Source organism: Lissotriton vulgaris, chromosome 6 (genome assembly GCF_964263255.1).
Source record: "Lissotriton vulgaris chromosome 6, aLisVul1.2, whole genome shotgun sequence".
Classification (NCBI taxonomy): Eukaryota; Metazoa; Chordata; class Amphibia; order Caudata; family Salamandridae; genus Lissotriton; species Lissotriton vulgaris.
Window position 1 is genome coordinate 53646203 of NC_141694.1, and position 20772 is coordinate 53666974.

General features: G+C 38.2%; 1 protein-coding gene across 2 annotated transcripts in view; it reads right to left on the reverse strand.

The window, feature by feature from the left end:
* Positions 1 to 626: 626 nt before the first annotated feature.
* The window catches only part of RNF8 (ring finger protein 8), a 199303-nt gene continuing 179157 nt past the window's right edge, over positions 627 to 20772 (reverse strand). For both annotated transcript variants that reach the window (XM_086925911.1, XM_086925912.1), the window contains exon 8: positions 627 to 3378. In XM_086925911.1, coding sequence (XP_086782037.1) covers positions 3206 to 3378 — 173 coding nt within the window. In that variant the 3' untranslated portion in view covers positions 627 to 3205. The remainder of the gene's footprint in view (positions 3379 to 20772) is intronic.

The following is a 20772-nucleotide window of genomic DNA, read 5'->3' on the forward strand; positions in this document are numbered from 1 at the left end:
AACCGCCAGCTACGCTACGCCGATCTCTCACTCGCCACCGTCCTGCACATCCGAAGAACCACCACCAGTGGAAGAGCCTTCTACCACCTCACCGCCAAGACATGGAACACCCTCCCACTGAGCCTACGACAGACCAAAGACCTGCTGACCTTCAGGAGGATACTCAAGACCTGGCTGTGCGATCAGTAGCACCCCCTTCCCGCCCCCCGGCGCCTTGAGACCCTCGCGGGTATGTAGTGCACTTTACAAATGATTGATTGATTGTAACAAGGATTACCCTGGGTATGCTCGTTATTTGCCCCATCATGGCCCTTACAGAGGACAGACATCAGTTATGATTATCAAAGAAAGTCTTAGATAACAAAAAGTGATTACTGTAATGGACAGGCAGGTAGGGACTGAAAAATTCCAATATGGTGGAAAAGGCAAAATAGAATTTCATAAGAAACAAAACAAAAGGTTTTACAAGCATTGGTCAGCTGAACGTGCTAAATATTAGCAGCACCTAGTCACCCATAACATAGATATACAAGAGGTAGTGACGTTTGCTTCGCAATACTGAAACTTTAACTTCACAGCATATAATAGCAACACAAAATACACTTTAAAGGAAACAACCCCCCCAAAAGGGTTTAAATATATTTTTATTGTCTTGAAGGAATACAGAAAATAACCTAAGAACCAAATAAACACAAAAAAGGAAAGTCTAACGATTACAGTTCGTCCTTGAGTGAGTAAATATCCTCCCTTGTGATCACTGATTTGCAGTACTAGCCATTTCTGTAACATGCCGTTATTCACAAATCAAGATAGTCTAATACAGCCCATGCTACGATCCATGATCTGGTTGAAGGCGACCTTGTTTGCACTGTCCAGAAGAAGTAATTATTGGCCAGTTTCACAGCTCAACAAACTTGAGATGAGCATTTCTTCTTCACTCGCAATGTGCGATTAGGCATTTTCTCATCAGCTGGGAAGACCCCTGAACTCGGGAGCCCTCTGTGAAGACCATTACCGTTGGCCTACCCCAAATTAACAGCTTTTCCAAAACGTTTAAAACAGAAAATGGTTCGGGTCTTTTAGACTATCAATATACATTTTAAACATTAGTGTAAACTGTGTGCTCTTTTTCTTAGGCCACCTGCGCTACAACTGACTTACATTCCACCCTAGAAGGAAGGCAGTGAGAACAGGAAATGTTACTGTTCCAAAATGGAGGACAATGATTTTTAAAGTGAAATGAATTCCGCAACTTATAAAAACATCATACAAGAACATTGCCACAAACAAAACAGAATATTAAGCAGGACTGTAAAAGCAAAATAAATAAGGGCAAAAGTAAAAAGAAAGCCTATTCAAAAAGGAAAAAAGGGAAATTATTAGAAATGCTAAAATCTGTGCTCTGTTGTGTTACCCAGGAGCCACACAAAATGTGACATTTATTTTTGCAGAAACAAAAGGATTTTCTTTCAGATTAATGTTTACATTTTGGCTTATCCGCCAATCAAAACTCTTCCCAACAATCTTTTTTTTAACCTTTTCGTAGAGCATTTGTCTTATTAGCACTCTTCTCTATTTTGTGAAATGGCACTAGGTGGGGAAACAGAAAGTGACATTAGAGTATGGCATTATATGCAGGGTAAAGAGCCATTATTGCAGCAAGGGTGCAAAATAAAAGGATGAATCTTCTTGGTGCCTCACTGGTGCTTCAATGGCACTCCCTGTTTCGAAGGTTAGAAACAACTGAAGGAATCTAGACCCTTCAAGTATGAAACAAGGTTACTAAAATGTTTAAAACAATAAGATAGACTGAAAGAGTTTATGATTAGAGAAATCTGGCAGAGAAAATATTTATTTTAAGAAAAAAAAAATTCTTTCAACATGGAAAAGGAAAAAAGAGAAAAAAAGATAAGTGTGGAAATTAAGTATTCCTTTGATATTACAAACAATTCCATCCAAGGACTTTGGTTTTAAAAAGTAATCTAAAAGGGTTACAAAATCTTGACTGGGCCACCCTTTACTCAGGCATAATTCAGCAAAGCTTTAGAATAGGTAGCCCTAATGCCTCACAGCCATCCACAATAGCCCTCAAAAAGGCCCAAGCTGATTGACAAGACCACCCCCCACAACATGTATTTGAACCACACAACAACCTCAAGACATGCTTCCCTCCAAAGTCCTGTGTCCCACGGTTAAGCATATGTCATCTTACTTGAAAGGATACTTCCAATATAAAAGAATGTTAACAAAACTTACCGTAGGAAGGCAAGATCTGCAGGTCTGGACTACCCGCTTCAGTCCGTACAAGCAAGTCAAACTGCTGAAATCATGCAAACTTCCTGTGAGCTGCACTAGAAGGTATCTATTGGTGTATTTCAAATTAGGGCCCGGCTCCCACCTCCTGGTCGCACTTAGTCCTGGCAGACTTTTATACTACGTGACATCTGTGAGTGCTATTAATATTCTATTTAACAAGTGCAACATGACTGGTACATCCCCTTTAGATATTTAAATAAAAAAATAAAAACATGAACACAATTTATTCGCAAAAGTCTTTTTCCACTCCCAATGCTAAAAGGGAGTATTAACTTTCAATGGTGACTCAATACCCCACTAATTTTACTAGAAGGAAACCAGAGGCTGTGAAAACCCAGCTGTCATGGTTGGTCCAGAAGCAAAAGCAAAATGTACTTGGAAAGCGGGTCTCACATTGGGCGTTATGGCAGGATAACAATACTTGCTGATGATGTGGGCATGCAGCTCTTCACGCTTCAGTCCGCCAGCAGGAGTTCCAAGATAAAAAAAAATAAGTGGGATAATGGAAAATCCCTAACAGTGCACACTATTCCATTTGATTCCAATTATGAAGTCAAGAGGAAAAACAAATCTTCCAGGAACAAAGATAGTTAGCTAAACTTTCAATGAGTCACACGTTTGATAATTATTTAAATAACAAAAGTTCAACAATTCAACTACGGAAAGTTGGAAAAGTAAATCCAGAAAACGACATTTAGCCTTGGCTCCAGAACATCATGTAGTTTTGACTTTATTGAAACAAAATGCTCACGGCAGCTTCCTTAATGTTTGTGCCCATCAAGCCCAAGGGGTTGAGATCCTCCGTTTCCATGTACCAGCCCTAATGAGTGGAAACAACTGGACCAGGCAGTTGCTTTGATCATGCCCCATTACCAAGGTAGTAACAGTCTCAGATGAAGATATAGCTGTCATCATCGCTTTCATCGAGGTCATTGTAGTCAAAGTTTTCTTCGTAGAATTCGTCACTGTCGGAACTGCTGATGGACAAGATGGAGGTGATGGATGACATATTGCTGCTGCTGCTATCCAAATTAGTCAGGCTCACTTCTGCCTCTTGTTTCTCTACAGCAACAGATGATAAAAATCAACTCACTAAAGTTTGGTGTACAGACTTCAAGTTATCACTTCAGCTCTTTCAAAATGTTCATTGCTCTTTCATAAATATACAACATTTTCGTCGCCATTTTACTTTGTGCTTCAACAATGTCCAATTGTACCTGCATATTAATTTACGTACTACTCAATAATGTGGTAAGATGGTAATTGATAATGCATTGAATGCAGGGACAGAAACGTTACTCACCTTAAGTATAGTTCTCAATTGGTGGTATCTTTCACAATTATAGATTATCTCCACTGGTTAAGAGAAGGGCTACATTTCAATACTCAAACATGTTACATACCAGAAAGGTCCATTATCCTCTTGGGAGGACTAGCCATGAGTTCACCAGCTACCATCATGTTCTAATTTGATTCTTATTAATGCGAGAACAAACTTTTAAGAGAAATATGTGGCACAGAGCATTATAACGAAGGAGTACTCCGATTTATAGTAAAGTTACTTTTAAATGAATATTCAAATATGTTCCTCCTAACCCAGAACCTCTGAATAAACCAGAAGGCCATTTCATTAAGCAGAAGCGTCATAGCAGAGGAGAAGAAAGGAAGAGACTTCTTTAACTAACTGAGAACATTTTTATAGAGAGCAGTCCTAACAGAGAGCTTTCTCAAATCAAAGTTAGCATGCCATAATGAAGCAGATGCCTGTAGACCGTTCCCAACGTGTTACACAATAAAATCGATATTTCGAGTTAAAGCTGTTGGGTAATAAGCATTTAATTTCTCACATCTGCCATCATCCAAACCATTCCAAGATATTTCCAAGCCTACATCAAATAAACTCCAAGATTTTTTTTCAAGTTTTCCAATCATCCTACTGAAACAGATTCAACATTTTTATGCCTTCAAGGGTATGTAAGATTTGCTCAGTTGCCAAACCTATGCATTAAAACAAAACCAATATGAGACAGATTTAAGCAGAAATTGGAAAACACCTTTGGCAATACTCCTAGAGAAGTATGTTGAATAAATTCTGAAAGTGGTGGTCCTAGTATCTCATACGGGAGTCAGTGAGCACTTATTAAAGCAGGTGGACTGCTGTTTTTTTTTTTTAGCTTATCGCATCTGCAAATACAGCCAAGAGCACCTTCAATCATTTGTGGATTGTTCACGTAGGCAGAACCTTAGGCTGTTTGGGATACCAGAGGGGGCAGAGGGAGCCGACGCCAGGTCATATGTAGTAAAATTATTTCAAAAAGCGTTCAGTGATCTGTCTGACTGGGATTGGGACTCTCAATTGCAGAGAGTACAGAGACTTCCTCTGTTCCAAAAGAACAAAAATAACAAATTTCCGAGACCTATCCTGATATACTTTGGAAATTTCTTGCTAAAACAAGCTGTGTTATTTAAAGCTAAACCCAATAGCCCGGTTCTTGTCGACAACATATCTTTTTTTGTACGGTCAGACCTAAGCAAGGAAACAATGGATAGAAGGTGGGAGCTTAGAAAGCTAATAGACTCCTTCAAAGCTATAAATTGCACAGTTTACCTACAAGAGCCTGCTCGGCTTAAGGTAATCAATAATGGGCGACCTTTCTTTTTTACAGACCAAGAAGAGGCGGTCAGGGCTTTGGAAAAATTCACAGCTGAAAGGCAGAAATAAAAGAGACAGCTGGCAAGGCTATGAAAGCTTGTATTTAAAATACCAGATCACGCTGGATCACCAGGGGGACAAAAAGGGGTTGAAATTATTAATGGTATGATCTAGCTCTATGGTTTCTTTATATATAATTAACACATTGTCACATTTGTTTTGTTTTTTGTAGATTTAACGAAAAATTTTGTTTCAAAAAGAGGGTTGAGTCTTTCCCCGTGTTAGCCATCTCACTAGGCTGCCATACCAGCGGCAGCAAGGGATAGAGGGGTACTCCCCCCCAAAGGCACTTGGGAGGGAAGGAAAGGACTGGGGTTGAGGGAGGGAGGGAGGGGGAGGGGAAAAATGGGGGAAAAATGTATTGTAAGGAAGAAAAATGGTGTACACAGAATATTGAAATGTTATAATAAAGATTTAATGCAGAGGGAAGACAAAGAACTTAGACGTAAGCAATGTCTAAAACAAAATTGTTGCTGGCCTTAATAGTAAACAAAAGAGGAGACTGGTTCAAGAAGAACTGGCTATGTACAAACCTCAATTCGCTCTTTTATCCGAAACTCATATCAGCTATCAAGACAGGAAATTGCTCTTACAAATGGGGTATGAGCTTGTGGTCTGTTCAACTTTGGGTGCCTCCATTAGGGGAGTGGCAATACTAAAACAGAAAGGAATAGCGATAGAAATTACAAAATTATCATCGGATACACGGGGGAGGTGGGCGATAGCACAAGTCCAGATGGAACACCGGAAGTTTGTTCTATGCTTGGTTTATGGCCCTAATATAGATGACCCCAAGCTATTTGAATACTTAAGTATTGAGTTACTAGAATGGGAGGGAGAAAGATTAGTGATGGAAGACTTTAATTGCGTAATAGATTATAAACTAGATTCTACTGGACACGGCTCTCCGCGCAGGATGCGCAAGGTCAGATCTGCGATTCTCGGCTAGGTAGACTGCTTAACATAAAAGACACATGGCGGTCATAAACACCCAAAACTAGCAGGACACACATACTACTCAATCGCCCCATAGATCTTGCTCGAGAATCGATATGGTGTGGGCAACCGATCTAATATTGAATAACTGTAAGATTGAACTGTGTCCAAGGATCTCTTCCGATCACAACCCTATATTACTAGAATTTGAGAATGGTGAGTCGAGGCCAGATCTAAGACAATTTACCTTCCCGAGATATTTACTAACTGATTCGGGCTTTGTCACTTCCCTAAAGAAACATATCAAAGAATTTATCGAATTCAATATTAACTCAGCCAAAATCGATATAGTCTGGGAACAATGTAAGTGCAGCATAAGGGGGTTTACCCAACAATTTATTTACACACTCAATGCTGAAAAACGTAGGACTACTGAAAAAGCTACTTCAGATATATTGTTACTGGAGCAGAAACTAGCCGAAGAAACTAAGGCACAAAATGGAAATACCCAGGAGATAAGATTCGAACTATTAAAACTACAATCTTCTCTTAAAAAGACGCTAAGAGACAGATATTGTTCTAAAATACATAAATACAAATTAAACCAATATGAAGGAGGAGACCGAATAGGTAAAATACTTGCATACAAAGTTGCGGATAAAAAGGCGAGAACCAACATCAAAAAAATAAAGGGTCTGACTTACAAGAATATTATCAACCAGAACAAATTCTAGGTCAGTTTGTTAACTACTACCAGAGCTTATACACTCCTGATAATACTCCTTCTAGAGCAAGAATCACACAATATCTGGATAAATATATGCCCATATCAAAAGATACAGTTAAGGAAAAATTGCAACTCCTCAATTCAAAAATAACACAATCTGAAATAAATGCAGCGATCTTGGCCTTACCATCGGGAAAAGCAGCTGGTGAGGATAGTCTGCCCATGGAACTATATAAGTCTGCACAGAAGAACTATTACCATTGTTAGAAAATGTCATCGATTCTATAGATAACTTGGGAAAAGTACCTATATCATGGAAAATAGCTAAAATTGTATTCTTTCTTAAAAAAAAAAAAAAAAACACCGGAAGACTGTGGCTCTTATCGGCCGATTTCACTGCTTAACGCAGATGCTAAGATCTTTTCTAAGATATTAGCAAATCGGTTAGCACCCAACATGCCGACTTTGGTCAACCCACAACAACATGGTTTTGTGACTGGGCGAGACACAACGGCCCATGTAAACACAGCAATCACAGCCTTTGATGTCGCCTCGACTACCCTCACCCCACTCGGAATGGTAATGTTAGATGCCGAAAAAGCATTTGACCGAGTGGGGTGGGAGTACCTGTGGGAGGCATTAAAGAAGATAGGCATTCAGGGTCAATACCTGAAGTGGGTCTGTTCATTATATGACAGCCCGCAGGCTGTAATAAGCTATGGGGGGAGAGAGTCAAGGAGCTTTGTAATAGGGAGGGGAACCAGACAAGGGTGCCCCCTGTCTCCCTTACTTTTCGCTCTTTCCTTGGAACCATTCTTAAATGCACTAACTAAGCAAGGAAATATTCAACCATTTGTACATGGTGGAGAGAGTTTGAAAATCACTGCGTTTGCAGATGATATAGCTATATTTACCACAGACTTAGTAAAAGCTACACCTGAAATAATAAAAGAAGCTATTAACTACGGCCATGTTTCAGGCTACAAACTAAATGTAGGTAAAACACAGGTAATAGCCAACTATAAACCTCTGGTACCTATCCCAGGCTTATGACCAAGCGCTACGTATTTAGGCATCAAATTAGCACCAAATATTGATAAAGTTATAAGGCTAAACTATGATTCTCTTCTAAAAGAAACTGTAAAGTCACTTAAAAAATGGCACATGATCCCGATTAGTCTTTTGGGACGTATTAATCTAGTTAAAATGAAAATTCTGCCGAAGGTGCTATATCTATTTAGATCTATTCCTTTGCAACCCAAAAACATTTTTTTTTTTTAAACTGGAGGGTATATGTAGCAGCTTCATATGGGCATACAAAAAAGCGAGAAGGGCGTTGAAATTATTAACACTGACAACAGAAAAGGGTGGATTAACATTTCCTGATTTTAGGTTTTACGTTTTAGCCACTTTATTTGGTCGTATTAGAAGTTTGCTAATAAATGACAGTCCATTATTTTTCCACCGTTTTATGTTGGGACTGGATAGCAACCAATTCTTGTACCGCTTGCAAGACCCAAACTACTTCAAGCGAGTGAAATTTAAGACAGCCAAGCATATTAAAAAAATTTGGGATCAAATAATGACAGTTGGGAAAATCACATACCATAACGCAGAGGTTAGAATATGGGATAATCCAGGGCTTCCTGATATCTTCTCTGATGGAGCAAGCTTTCTTTGGAAGAGACAAGGCATCCACATACTAGGGGATTTTTATGGCCAGAACGGTTTTCTAGACTTTGAAGCACTTAAAATTATTTATAGCTTAAGCGACAATATGCACTTTAAATATATTCAGATAAGGGACTATCTACTTTCTAAAATGAAAATTACGGAAGCGATTGAATCAGACATACTTAAATGTCTATATTCTAATAAAGTAAAATCATTAATAAGTCTAGGGTATGGATATTTGATACAAGGAAAAAACGAAGACTACACGAAAATAGCTGCCAAATGGTCTCTTCGATTGGGTATGAATATTAATCCTTTACAGATATCATACTCCTTACGTCACATAAACTTGATCGTGCAGTCTACTAGCTTGAGATTACAGACGTACAGAACTATCACTCAACTTTATTATACACCACAGAGGATAGCTAGTTGGGTACGGGGCAATCAAGTGAATAAGAAAACTAAGTGCCCGAAATGTGACCATGAAGCGGCAGGCATAGAACATATGCTATATTCATGCCCAGCGCTCTTGTTATTTTGGAAAGAACTATCTGAAGTCTTAAATAAAAAACAAATCGTCACACCACCACTCTCAGCACAATTGGTTTTACTAGATATCCAGGAAACGAATTGTCCCTATAAAGAATTAATAACTATCATCTTTGCTTGTGCCAGGTTAGTCATCGCTAGATTATGGATATCTAAAGATATCCCAGCTGTCTTTGATTGGTGGCTTCTGATGAAAGAAATCAACTCTATGGAACTGTCATTAGCAAGGCATAGGGGCCTTAAAGCTTTACAAAAGAAGGAAAAAATCTGGTTAAACTTTTTTGAATCATGATTTAAATGAATTAGAAAGAAAACGAGGCCAGTTTAAATATTTGTATATTATTTGCAAATCTTTATACAATTATTTTTGTCAAAGTTTAGTAATAGTCAGATCTCTGCTTCTAACGTCTTTCTGTATATAAACTGTTTATCTAAATAATACTGTAACTACTCGTATACTTTGTTTTTTTGGAAATGTATAGCATATGTGTTTTTTTTTGTTTTTCTTTGTTCTTCCTTCAATAATAAAAAAAACAAACAAAAAAAAAAAAACATTTTCGTCGCCATTTTACTTTGTGCTTCAACAATGTCCAATTGTACCTGCATATTAATTTACGTACTGCTCAATAATGTGGTAAGATGGTAATTGGTAATGCATTGAATGCAGGGACAGAAACGTTACTCACCTTAAGTATAGATCTCAATTGGTGGTATCTTTCACAATTATAGAATTATCTCCACTGGTTAAGAGAAGGGCTACATTTCAATACTCAAACATGTTACATAACAGAAAGGTCCATTATCCTCTTGGGAGGACTAGCCATGAGTTCACCAGCTACCATCATGTTCTAATTTGATTCTTATTAATGTGAGAACAAACTTTTAAGAGAAATATGTGGCACAGAGCATTATAACGAAGGAGTACTCTGATTTATAGTAAAGTTACTTTTAAATGAATATTCAAATATGTTCCTCCTAACCCAGAACCTCTGAATAAACCAGAAGGCCATTTCATTAAGCAGAAGCGTCATAGTAGAGGAGAAGAAAGGAAGAGACTTCTTTAACTAACTGAGAACATTTTTATAGAGAGCAGTCCTAACAGAGAGCTTTCTCAAATCAAAGTTAGCATGCCATAATGAAGCAGATGCCTGTAGACCGTTCCCAACGTGTTACACAATAAAATCGATATTTCGAGTTAAAGCTGTTGGGTAATAAGCATTTAATTTCTCACATCTGCCATCATCCAAACCATTCCAAGATATTTCCAAGCCTACATCAAATAAACTCCAAGATTTTTTTTCAAGTTTTCCAATCATCCTACTGAAACAGATTCAACATTTTTATGCCTTCAAGGGTATGTAAGATTTGCTCAGTTGCCAAACCTATGCATTAAAACAAAACCAATATGAGACAGATTTAAGCAGAAATTGGAAAACACCTTTGGCAATACTCCTAGAGAAGTATGTTGAATAAATTCTGAAAGTGGTGGTCCTAGTATCTCATACGGGAGTCAGTGAGCACTTATTAAAGCAGGTGGACTGCTGTTTTTTTTTTTTTTAGCTTATCGCATCTGCAAATACAGCCAAGAGCACCTTCAATCATTTGTGGATTGTTCACGTAGGCAGAACCTTAGGCTGTTTGGGATACCAGAGGGGGCAGAGGGAGCCGACGCCAGGTCATATGTAGTAAAATTATTTCAAAAAGCGTTCAGTGATCTGTCTGACTGGGATTGGGACTCTCAATTGCAGAGAGTACAGAGACTTCCTCTGTTCCAAAAGAACAAAAATAACAAATTTCCGAGACCTATCCTGATATACTTTGGAAATTTCTTGCTAAAACAAGCTGTGTTATTTAAAGCTAAACCCAATAGCCCGGTTCTTGTCGACAACATATCTTTTTTTGTACGGTCAGACCTAAGCAAGGAAACAATGGATAGAAGGTGGGAGCTTAGAAAGCTAATAGACTCCTTCAAAGCTATAAATTGCACAGTTTACCTACAAGAGCCTGCTCGGCTTAAGGTAATCAATAATGGGCGACCTTTCTTTTTTACAGACCAAGAAGAGGCGGTCAGGGCTTTGGAAAAATTCACAGCTGAAAGGCAGAAATAAAAGAGACAGCTGGCAAGGCTATGAAAGCTTGTATTTAAAATACCAGATCACGCTGGATCACCAGGGGGACAAAAAGGGGTTGAAATTATTAATGGTATGATCTAGCTCTATGGTTTCTTTATATATAATTAACACATTGTCACATTTGTTTTGTTTTTTGTAGATTTAACGAAAAATTTTGTTTCAAAAAGAGGGTTGAGTCTTTCCCCGGGTTAGCCATCTCACTAGGCTGCCATACCAGCGGCAGCAAGGGATAGAGGGGTACTCCCCCCCAAAGGCACTTGGGAGGGAAGGAAAGGACTGGGGTTGAGGGAGGGAGGGAGGGGGAGGGGAAAAATGGGGGAAAAATGTATTGTAAGGAAGAAAAATGGTGTACACAGAATATTGAAATGTTATAATAAAGATTTAATGCAGAGGGAAGACAAAGAACTTAGACGTAAGCAATGTCTAAAACAAAATTGTTGCTGGCCTTAATAGTAAACAAAAGAGGAGACTGGTTCAAGAAGAACTGGCTATGTACAAACCTCAATTCGCTCTTTTATCCGAAACTCATATCAGCTATCAAGACAGGAAATTGCTCTTACAAATGGGGTATGAGCTTGTGGTCTGTTCAACTTTGGGTGCCTCCATTAGGGGAGTGGCAATACTAAAACAGAAAGGAATAGCGATAGAAATTACAAAATTATCATCGGATACACGGGGGAGGTGGGCGATAGCACAAGTCCAGATGGAACACCGGAAGTTTGTTCTATGCTTGGTTTATGGCCCTAATATAGATGACCCCAAGCTATTTGAATACTTAAGTATTGAGTTACTAGAATGGGAGGGAGAAAGATTAGTGATGGAAGACTTTAATTGCGTAATAGATTATAAACTAGATTCTACTGGACACGGCTCTCCGCGCAGGATGCGCAAGGTCAGATCTGCGATTCTCGAGCTAGGTAGACTGCTTAACATAAAAGACACATGGCGTCATAAACACCCAAAACTAGCAGGACACACATACTACTCATCGCCCCATAGATCTTGCTCGAGAATCGATATGGTGTGGGCAACCGATCTAATATTGAATAACTGTAAGATTGAACTGTGTCCAAGGATCTCTTCCGATCACAACCCTATATTACTAGAATTTGAGAATGGTGAGTCGAGGCCAGATCTAAGACAATTTACCTTCCCGAGATATTTACTAACTGATTCGGGCTTTGTCACTTCCCTAAAGAAACATATCAAAGAATTTATCGAATTCAATATTAACTCAGCCAAAATCGATATAGTCTGGGACACATGTAAGTGCAGCATAAGGGGGTTTACCCAACAATTTATTTACACACTCAATGCTGAAAAACGTAGGACTACTGAAAAAGCTACTTCAGATATATTGTTACTGGAGCAGAAACTAGCCGAAGAAACTAAGGCACAAAATGGAAATACCCAGGAGATAAGATTCGAACTATTAAAACTACAATCTTCTCTTAAAAAGACGCTAAGAGACAGATATTGTTCTAAAATACATAAATACAAATTAAACCAATATGAAGGAGGAGACCGAATAGGTAAAATACTTGCATACAAAGTTGCGGATAAAAAGGCGAGAACCAACATCAAAAAAATAAAGGGTCTGACTTACAAGAATATTATCAACCAGAACAAATTCTAGGTCAGTTTGTTAACTACTACCAGAGCTTATACACTCCTGATAATACTCCTTCTAGAGCAAGAATCACACAATATCTGGATAAATATATGCCCATATCAAAAGATACAGTTAAGGAAAAATTGCAACTCCTCAATTCAAAAATAACACAATCTGAAATAAATGCAGCGATCTTGGCCTTACCATCGGGAAAAGCAGCTGGTGAGGATAGTCTGCCCATGGAACTATATAAGTCTGCACAGAAGAACTATTACCATTGTTAGAAAATGTCATCGATTCTATAGATAACTTGGGAAAAGTACCTATATCATGGAAAATAGCTAAAATTGTATTCTTTCTTAAAAAAAAAAAAAAAACACCGGAAGACTGTGGCTCTTATCGGCCGATTTCACTGCTTAACGCAGATGCTAAGATCTTTTCTAAGATATTAGCAAATCGGTTAGCACCCAACATGCCGACTTTGGTCAACCCACAACAACATGGTTTTGTGACTGGGCGAGACACAACGGCCCATGTAAACACAGCAATCACAGCCTTTGATGTCGCCTCGACTACCCTCACCCCACTCGGAATGGTAATGTTAGATGCCGAAAAAGCATTTGACCGAGTGGGGTGGGAGTACCTGTGGGAGGCATTAAAGAAGATAGGCATTCAGGGTCAATACCTGAAGTGGGTCTGTTCATTATATGACAGCCCGCAGGCTGTAATAAGCTATGGGGGGAGAGAGTCAAGGAGCTTTGTAATAGGGAGGGGAACCAGACAAGGGTGCCCCCTGTCTCCCTTACTTTTCGCTCTTTCCTTGGAACCATTCTTAAATGCACTAACTAAGCAAGGAAATATTCAACCATTTGTACATGGTGGAGAGAGTTTGAAAATCACTGCGTTTGCAGATGATATAGCTATATTTACCACAGACTTAGTAAAAGCTACACCTGAAATAATAAAAGAAGCTATTAACTACGGCCATGTTTCAGGCTACAAACTAAATGTAGGTAAAACACAGGTAATAGCCAACTATAAACCTCTGGTACCTATCCCAGGCTTATGACCAAGCGCTACGTATTTAGGCATCAAATTAGCACCAAATATTGATAAAGTTATAAGGCTAAACTATGATTCTCTTCTAAAAGAAACTGTAAAGTCACTTAAAAAATGGCACATGATCCCGATTAGTCTTTTGGGACGTATTAATCTAGTTAAAATGAAAATTCTGCCGAAGGTGCTATATCTATTTAGATCTATTCCTTTGCAACCCAAAAACATTTTTTTTTTTTAAACTGGAGGGTATATGTAGCAGCTTCATATGGGCATACAAAAAAGCGAGAAGGGCGTTGAAATTATTAACACTGACAACAGAAAAGGGTGGATTAACATTTCCTGATTTTAGATTTTACGTTTTAGCCACTTTATTTGGTCGTATTAGAAGTTTGCTAATAAATGACAGTCCATTATTTTTCCACCGTTTTATGTTGGGACTGGATAGCAACCAATTCTTGTACCGCTTGCAAGACCCAAACTACTTCAAGCGAGTGAAATTTAAGACTGCCAAGCATATTAAAAAAATTTGGGATCAAATAATGACAGTTGGGAAAATCACATACCATAACGCAGAGGTTAGAATATGGGATAATCCAGGGCTTCCTGATATCTTCTCTGATGGAGCAAGCTTTCTTTGGAAGAGACAAGGCATCCACATACTAGGGGATTTTTATGGCCAGAACGGTTTTCTAGACTTTGAAGCACTTAAAATTATTTATAGCTTAAGCGACAATATGCACTTTAAATATATTCAGATAAGGGACTATCTACTTTCTAAAATGAAAATTACGGAAGCGATTGAATCAGACATACTTAAATGTCTATATTCTAATAAAGTAAAATCATTAATAAGTCTAGGGTATGGATATTTGATACAAGGAAAAAACGAAGACTACACGAAAATAGCTGCCAAATGGTCTCTTCGATTGGGTATGAATATTAATCCTTTACAGATATCATACTCCTTACGTCACATAAACTTGATCGTGCAGTCTACTAGCTTGAGATTACAGACGTACAGAACTATCACTCAACTTTATTATACACCACAGAGGATAGCTAGTTGGGTACGGGGCAATCAAGTGAATAAGAAAACTAAGTGCCCGAAATGTGACCATGAAGCGGCAGGCATAGAACATATGCTATATTCATGCCCAGCGCTCTTGTTATTTTGGAAAGAACTATCTGAAGTCTTAAATAAAAAACAAATCGTCACACCACCACTCTCAGCACAATTGGTTTTACTAGATATCCAGGAAACGAATTGTCCCTATAAAGAATTAATAACTATCATCTTTGCTTGTGCCAGGTTAGTCATCGCTAGATTATGGATATCTAAAGATATCCCAGCTGTCTTTGATTGGTGGCTTCTGATGAAAGAAATCAACTCTATGGAACTGTCATTAGCAAGGCATAGGGGCCTTAAAGCTTTACAAAAGAAGGAAAAAATCTGGTTAAACTTTTTTGAATCATGATTTAAATGAATTAGAAAGAAAACGAGGCCAGTTTAAATATTTGTATATTATTTGCAAATCTTTATACAATTATTTTTGTCAAAGTTTAGTAATAGTCAGATCTCTGCTTCTAACGTCTTTCTGTATATAAACTGTTTATCTAAATAATACTGTAACTACTCGTATACTTTGTTTTTTTGGAAATGTATAGCATATGTGTTTTTTTTTGTTTTTCTTTGTTCTTCCTTCAATAATAAAAAAAACAAACAAAAAAAAAAAAACATTTTCGTCGCCATTTTACTTTGTGCTTCAACAATGTCCAATTGTACCTGCATATTAATTTACGTACTGCTCAATAATGTGGTAAGATGGTAATTGGTAATGCATTGAATGCAGGGACAGAAACGTTACTCACCTTAAGTATAGATCTCAATTGGTGGTATCTTTCACAATTATAGAATTATCTCCACTGGTTAAGAGAAGGGCTACATTTCAATACTCAAACATGTTACATAACAGAAAGGTCCATTATCCTCTTGGGAGGACTAGCCATGAGTTCACCAGCTACCATCATGTTCTAATTTGATTCTTATTAATGTGAGAACAAACTTTTAAGAGAAATATGTGGCACAGAGCATTATAACGAAGGAGTACTCTGATTTATAGTAAAGTTACTTTTAAATGAATATTCAAATATGTTCCTCCTAACCCAGAACCTCTGAATAAACCAGAAGGCCATTTCATTAAGCAGAAGCGTCATAGTAGAGGAGAAGAAAGGAAGAGACTTCTTTAACTAACTGAGAACATTTTTATAGAGAGCAGTCCTAACAGAGAGCTTTCTCAAATCAAAGTTAGCATGCCATAATGAAGCAGATGCCTGTAGACCGTTCCCAACGTGTTACACAATAAAATCGATATTTCGAGTTAAAGCTGTTGGGTAATAAGCATTTAATTTCTCACATCTGCCATCATCCAAACCATTCCAAGATATTTCCAAGCCTACATCAAATAAACTCCACGATTTTTTTTCAAGTTTTCCAATCATCCTACTGAAACAGATTCAACATTTTTATGCCTTCAAGGGTATGTAAGATTTGCTCAGTTGCCAAACCTATGCATTAAAACAAAACCAATATGAGACAGATTTAAGCAGAAATTGGAAAACACCTTTGGCAATACTCCTAGAGAAGTATGTTGAATAAATTCTGAAAGTGGTGGTCCTAGTATCTCATACGGGAGTCAGTGAGCACTTATTAAAGCAGGTGGACTGCTGTTTTTTTTTTTTTTAGCTTATCGCATCTGCAAATACAGCCAAGAGCACCTTCAATCATTTGTGGATTGTTCACGTAGGCAGAACCTTAGGCTGTTTGGGATACCAGAGGGGGCAGAGGGAGCCGACGCCAGGTCATATGTAGTAAAATTATTTCAAAAAGCGTTCAGTGATCTGTCTGACTGGGATTGGGACTCTCAATTGCAGAGAGTACAGAGACTTCCTCTGTTCCAAAAGAACAAAAATAACAAATTTCTGAGACCTATCCTGATATACTTTGGAAATTTCTTGCTAAAACAAGCTGTGTTATTTAAAGCTAAACCCAATAGCCCGGTTCTTGTCGACAACATATCTTTTTTTGTACGGTCAGACCTAAGCAAGGAAACAATGGATAGAAGGTGGGAGCTTAGAAAGCTAATAGACTCCTTCAAAGCTATAAATTGCACAGTTTACCTACAAGAGCCTGCTCGGCTTAAGGTAATCAATAATGGGCGACCTTTCTTTTTTACAGACCAAGAAGAGGCGGTCAGGGCTTTGGAAAAATTCACAGCTGAAAGGCAGAAATAAAAGAGACAGCTGGCAAGGCTATGAAAGCTTGTATTTAAAATACCAGATCACGCTGGATCACCAGGGGGACAAAAAGGGGTTGAAATTATTAATGGTATGATCTAGCTCTATGGTTTCTTTATATATAATTAACACATTGTCACATTTGTTTTGTTTTTTGTAGATTTAACGAAAAATTTTGTTTCAAAAAGAGGGTTGAGTCTTTCCCCGTGTTAGCCATCTCACTAGGCTGCCATACCAGCGGCAGCAAGGGATAGAGGGGTACTCCCCCCCAAAGGCACTTGGGAGGGAAGGAAAGGACTGGGGTTGAGGGAGGGAGGGAGGGGGAGGGGAAAAATGGGGGAAAAATGTATTGTAAGGAAGAAAAATGGTGTACACAGAATATTGAAATGTTATAATAAAGATTTAATGCAGAGGGAAGACAAAGAACTTAGACGTAAGCAATGTCTAAAACAAAATTGTTGCTGGCCTTAATAGTAAACAAAAGAGGAGACTGGTTCAAGAAGAACTGGCTATGTACAAACCTCAATTCGCTCTTTTATCCGAAACTCATATCAGCTATCAAGACAGGAAATTGCTCTTACAAATGGGGTATGAGCTTGTGGTCTGTTCAACTTTGGGTGCCTCCATTAGGGGAGTGGCAATACTAAAACAGAAAGGAATAGCGATAGAAATTACAAAATTATCATCGGATACACGGGGGAGGTGGGCGATAGCACAAGTCCAGATGGAACACCGGAAGTTTGTTCTATGCTTGGTTTATGGCCCTAATATAGATGACCCCAAGCTATTTGAATACTTAAGTATTGAGTTACTAGAATGGGAGGGAGAAAGATTAGTGATGGAAGACTTTAATTGCGTAATAGATTATAAACTAGATTCTACTGGACACGGCTCTCCGCGCAGGATGCGCAAGGTCAGATCTGCGATTCTCGAGCTAGGTAGACTGCTTAACATAAAAGACACATGGCGTCATAAACACCCAAAACTAGCAGGACACACATACTACTCATCGCCCCATAGATCTTGCTCGAGAATCGATATGGTGTGGGCAACCGATCTAATATTGAATAACTGTAAGATTGAACTGTGTCCAAGGATCTCTTCCGATCACAACCCTATATTACTAGAATTTGAGAATGGTGAGTCGAGGCCAGATCTAAGACAATTTACCTTCCCGAGATATTTACTAACTGATTCGGGCTTTGTCACTTCCCTAAAGAAACATATCAAAGAATTTATCGAATTCAATATTAACTCAGCCAAAATCGATATAGTCTGGGACACATGTAAGTGCAGCATAAGGGGGTTTACCCAACAATTTATTTACACACTCAATGCTGAAAAACGTAGGACTACTGAAAAAGCTACTTCAGATATATTGTTACTGGAGCAGAAACTAGCCGAAGAAACTAAGGCACAAAATGGAAATACCCAGGAGATAAGATTCGAACTATTAAAACTACAATCTTCTCTTAAAAAGACGCTAAGAGACAGATATTGTTCTAAAATACATAAATACAAATTAAACCAATATGAAGGAGGAGACCGAATAGGTAAAATACTTGCATACAAAGTTGCGGATAAAAAGGCGAGAACCAACATCAAAAAAATAAAGGGTCTGACTTACAAGAATATTATCAACCAGAACAAATTCTAGGTCAGTTTGTTAACTACTACCAGAGCTTATACACTCCTGATAATACTCCTTCTAGAGCAAGAATCACACAATATCTGGATAAATATATGCCCATATCAAAAGATACAGTTAAGGAAAAATTGCAACTCCTCAATTCAAAAATAACACAATCTGAAATAAATGCAGCGATCTTGGCCTTACCATCGGGAAAAGCAGCTGGTGAGGATAGTCTGCCCATGGAACTATATAAGTCTGCACAGAAGAACTATTACCATTGTTAGAAAATGTCATCGATTCTATAGATAACTTGGGAAAAGTACCTATATCATGGAAAATAGCTAAAATTGTATTCTTTCTTAAAAAAAAAAAAAAAAACACCGGAAGACTGTGGCTCTTATCGGCCGATTTCACTGCTTAACGCAGATGCTAAGATCTTTTCTAAGATATTAGCAAATCGGTTAGCACCCAACATGCCGACTTTGGTCAACCCACAACAACATGGTTTTGTGACTGGGCGAGACACAACGGCCCATGTAAACACAGCAATCACAGCCTTTGATGTCGCCTCGACTACCCTCACCCCACTCGGAATGGTAATGTTAGATGCCGAAAAAGCATTTGACCGAGTGGGGTGGGAGTACCTGTGGGAGGCATTAAAGAAGATAGGCATTCAGGGTCAATACCTGAAGTGGGTCTGTTCATTATATGACAGCCCGCAGGCTGTAATAAGCTATGGGGGGAGAGAGTCAAGGAGCTTTGTAATAGGGAGGGGAACCAGACAAGGGTGCCCCCTGTCTCCCTTACTTTTCGCTCTTTCCTTGGAACCATTCTTAAATGCACTAACTAAGCAAGGAAATATTCAACCATTTGTACATGGTGGAGAGAGTTTGAAAATCACTGCGTTTGCAGATGATATAGCTATATTTACCACAGACTTAGTAAAAGCTACACCTGAAATAATAAAAGAAGCTATTAACTACGGCCATGTTTCAGGCTACAAACTAAATGTAGGTAAAACACAGGTAATAGCCAACTATAAACCTCTGGTACCTATCCCAGGCTTATGACCAAGCGCTACGTATTTAGGCATCAAATTAGCACCAAATATTGATAAAGTTATAAGGCTAAACTATGATTCTCTTCTAAAAGAAACTGTAAAGTCACTTAAAAAATGGCACATGATCCCGATTAGTCTTTTGGGACGTATTAATCTAGTTAAAATGAAAATTCTGCCGAAGGTGCTATATCTATTTAGATCTATTCCTTTGCAACCCAAAAACATTTTTTTTTTTTTAAACTGGAGGGTATATGTAGCAGCTTCATATGGGCATACAAAAAAGCGAGAAGGGCGTTGAAATTATTAACACTGACAACAGAAAAGGGTGGATTAACATTTCCTGATTTTAGGTTTTACGTTTTAGCCACTTTATTTGGTCGTATTAGAAGTTTGCTAATAAATGACAGTCCATTATTTTTCCACCGTTTTATGTTGGGACTGGATAGCAACCAATTCTTGTACCGCTTGCAAGACCCAAACTACTTCAAGCGAGTGAAATTTAAGACAGCCAAGCATATTAAAAAAATTTGGGATCAAATAATGACAGTTGGGAAAATCACATACCATAACGCAGAGGTTAGAATATGGGATAATCCAGGGCTTCCTGATATCTTCTCTGATGGAGCAAGCTTTCTTTGGAAGAGACAAGGCATCCACATACTAGGGGATTTTTATGGCCAGAACGGTTTTCTAGACTTTGAAGCACTTAAAATTATTTATAGCTTAAGCGACAATATGCACTTTAAATATATTCAGATAAGGGACTATCTACTTTCTAAAATGAAAATTACGGAAGCGATTGAATCAGACATACTTAAATGTCTATATTCTAATAAAGTAAAATCATTAATAAGTCTAGGGTATGGATATTTGATACAAGGAAAAAACGAAGACTACACGAAAATAGCTGCCAAATGGTCTCTTCGATTGGGTATGAATATTAATCCTTTACAGATATCATACTCCTTACGTCACATAAACTTGATCGTGCAGTCTACTAGCTTGAGATTACAGACGTACAGAACTATCACTCAACTTTATTATACACCACAGAGGATAGCTAG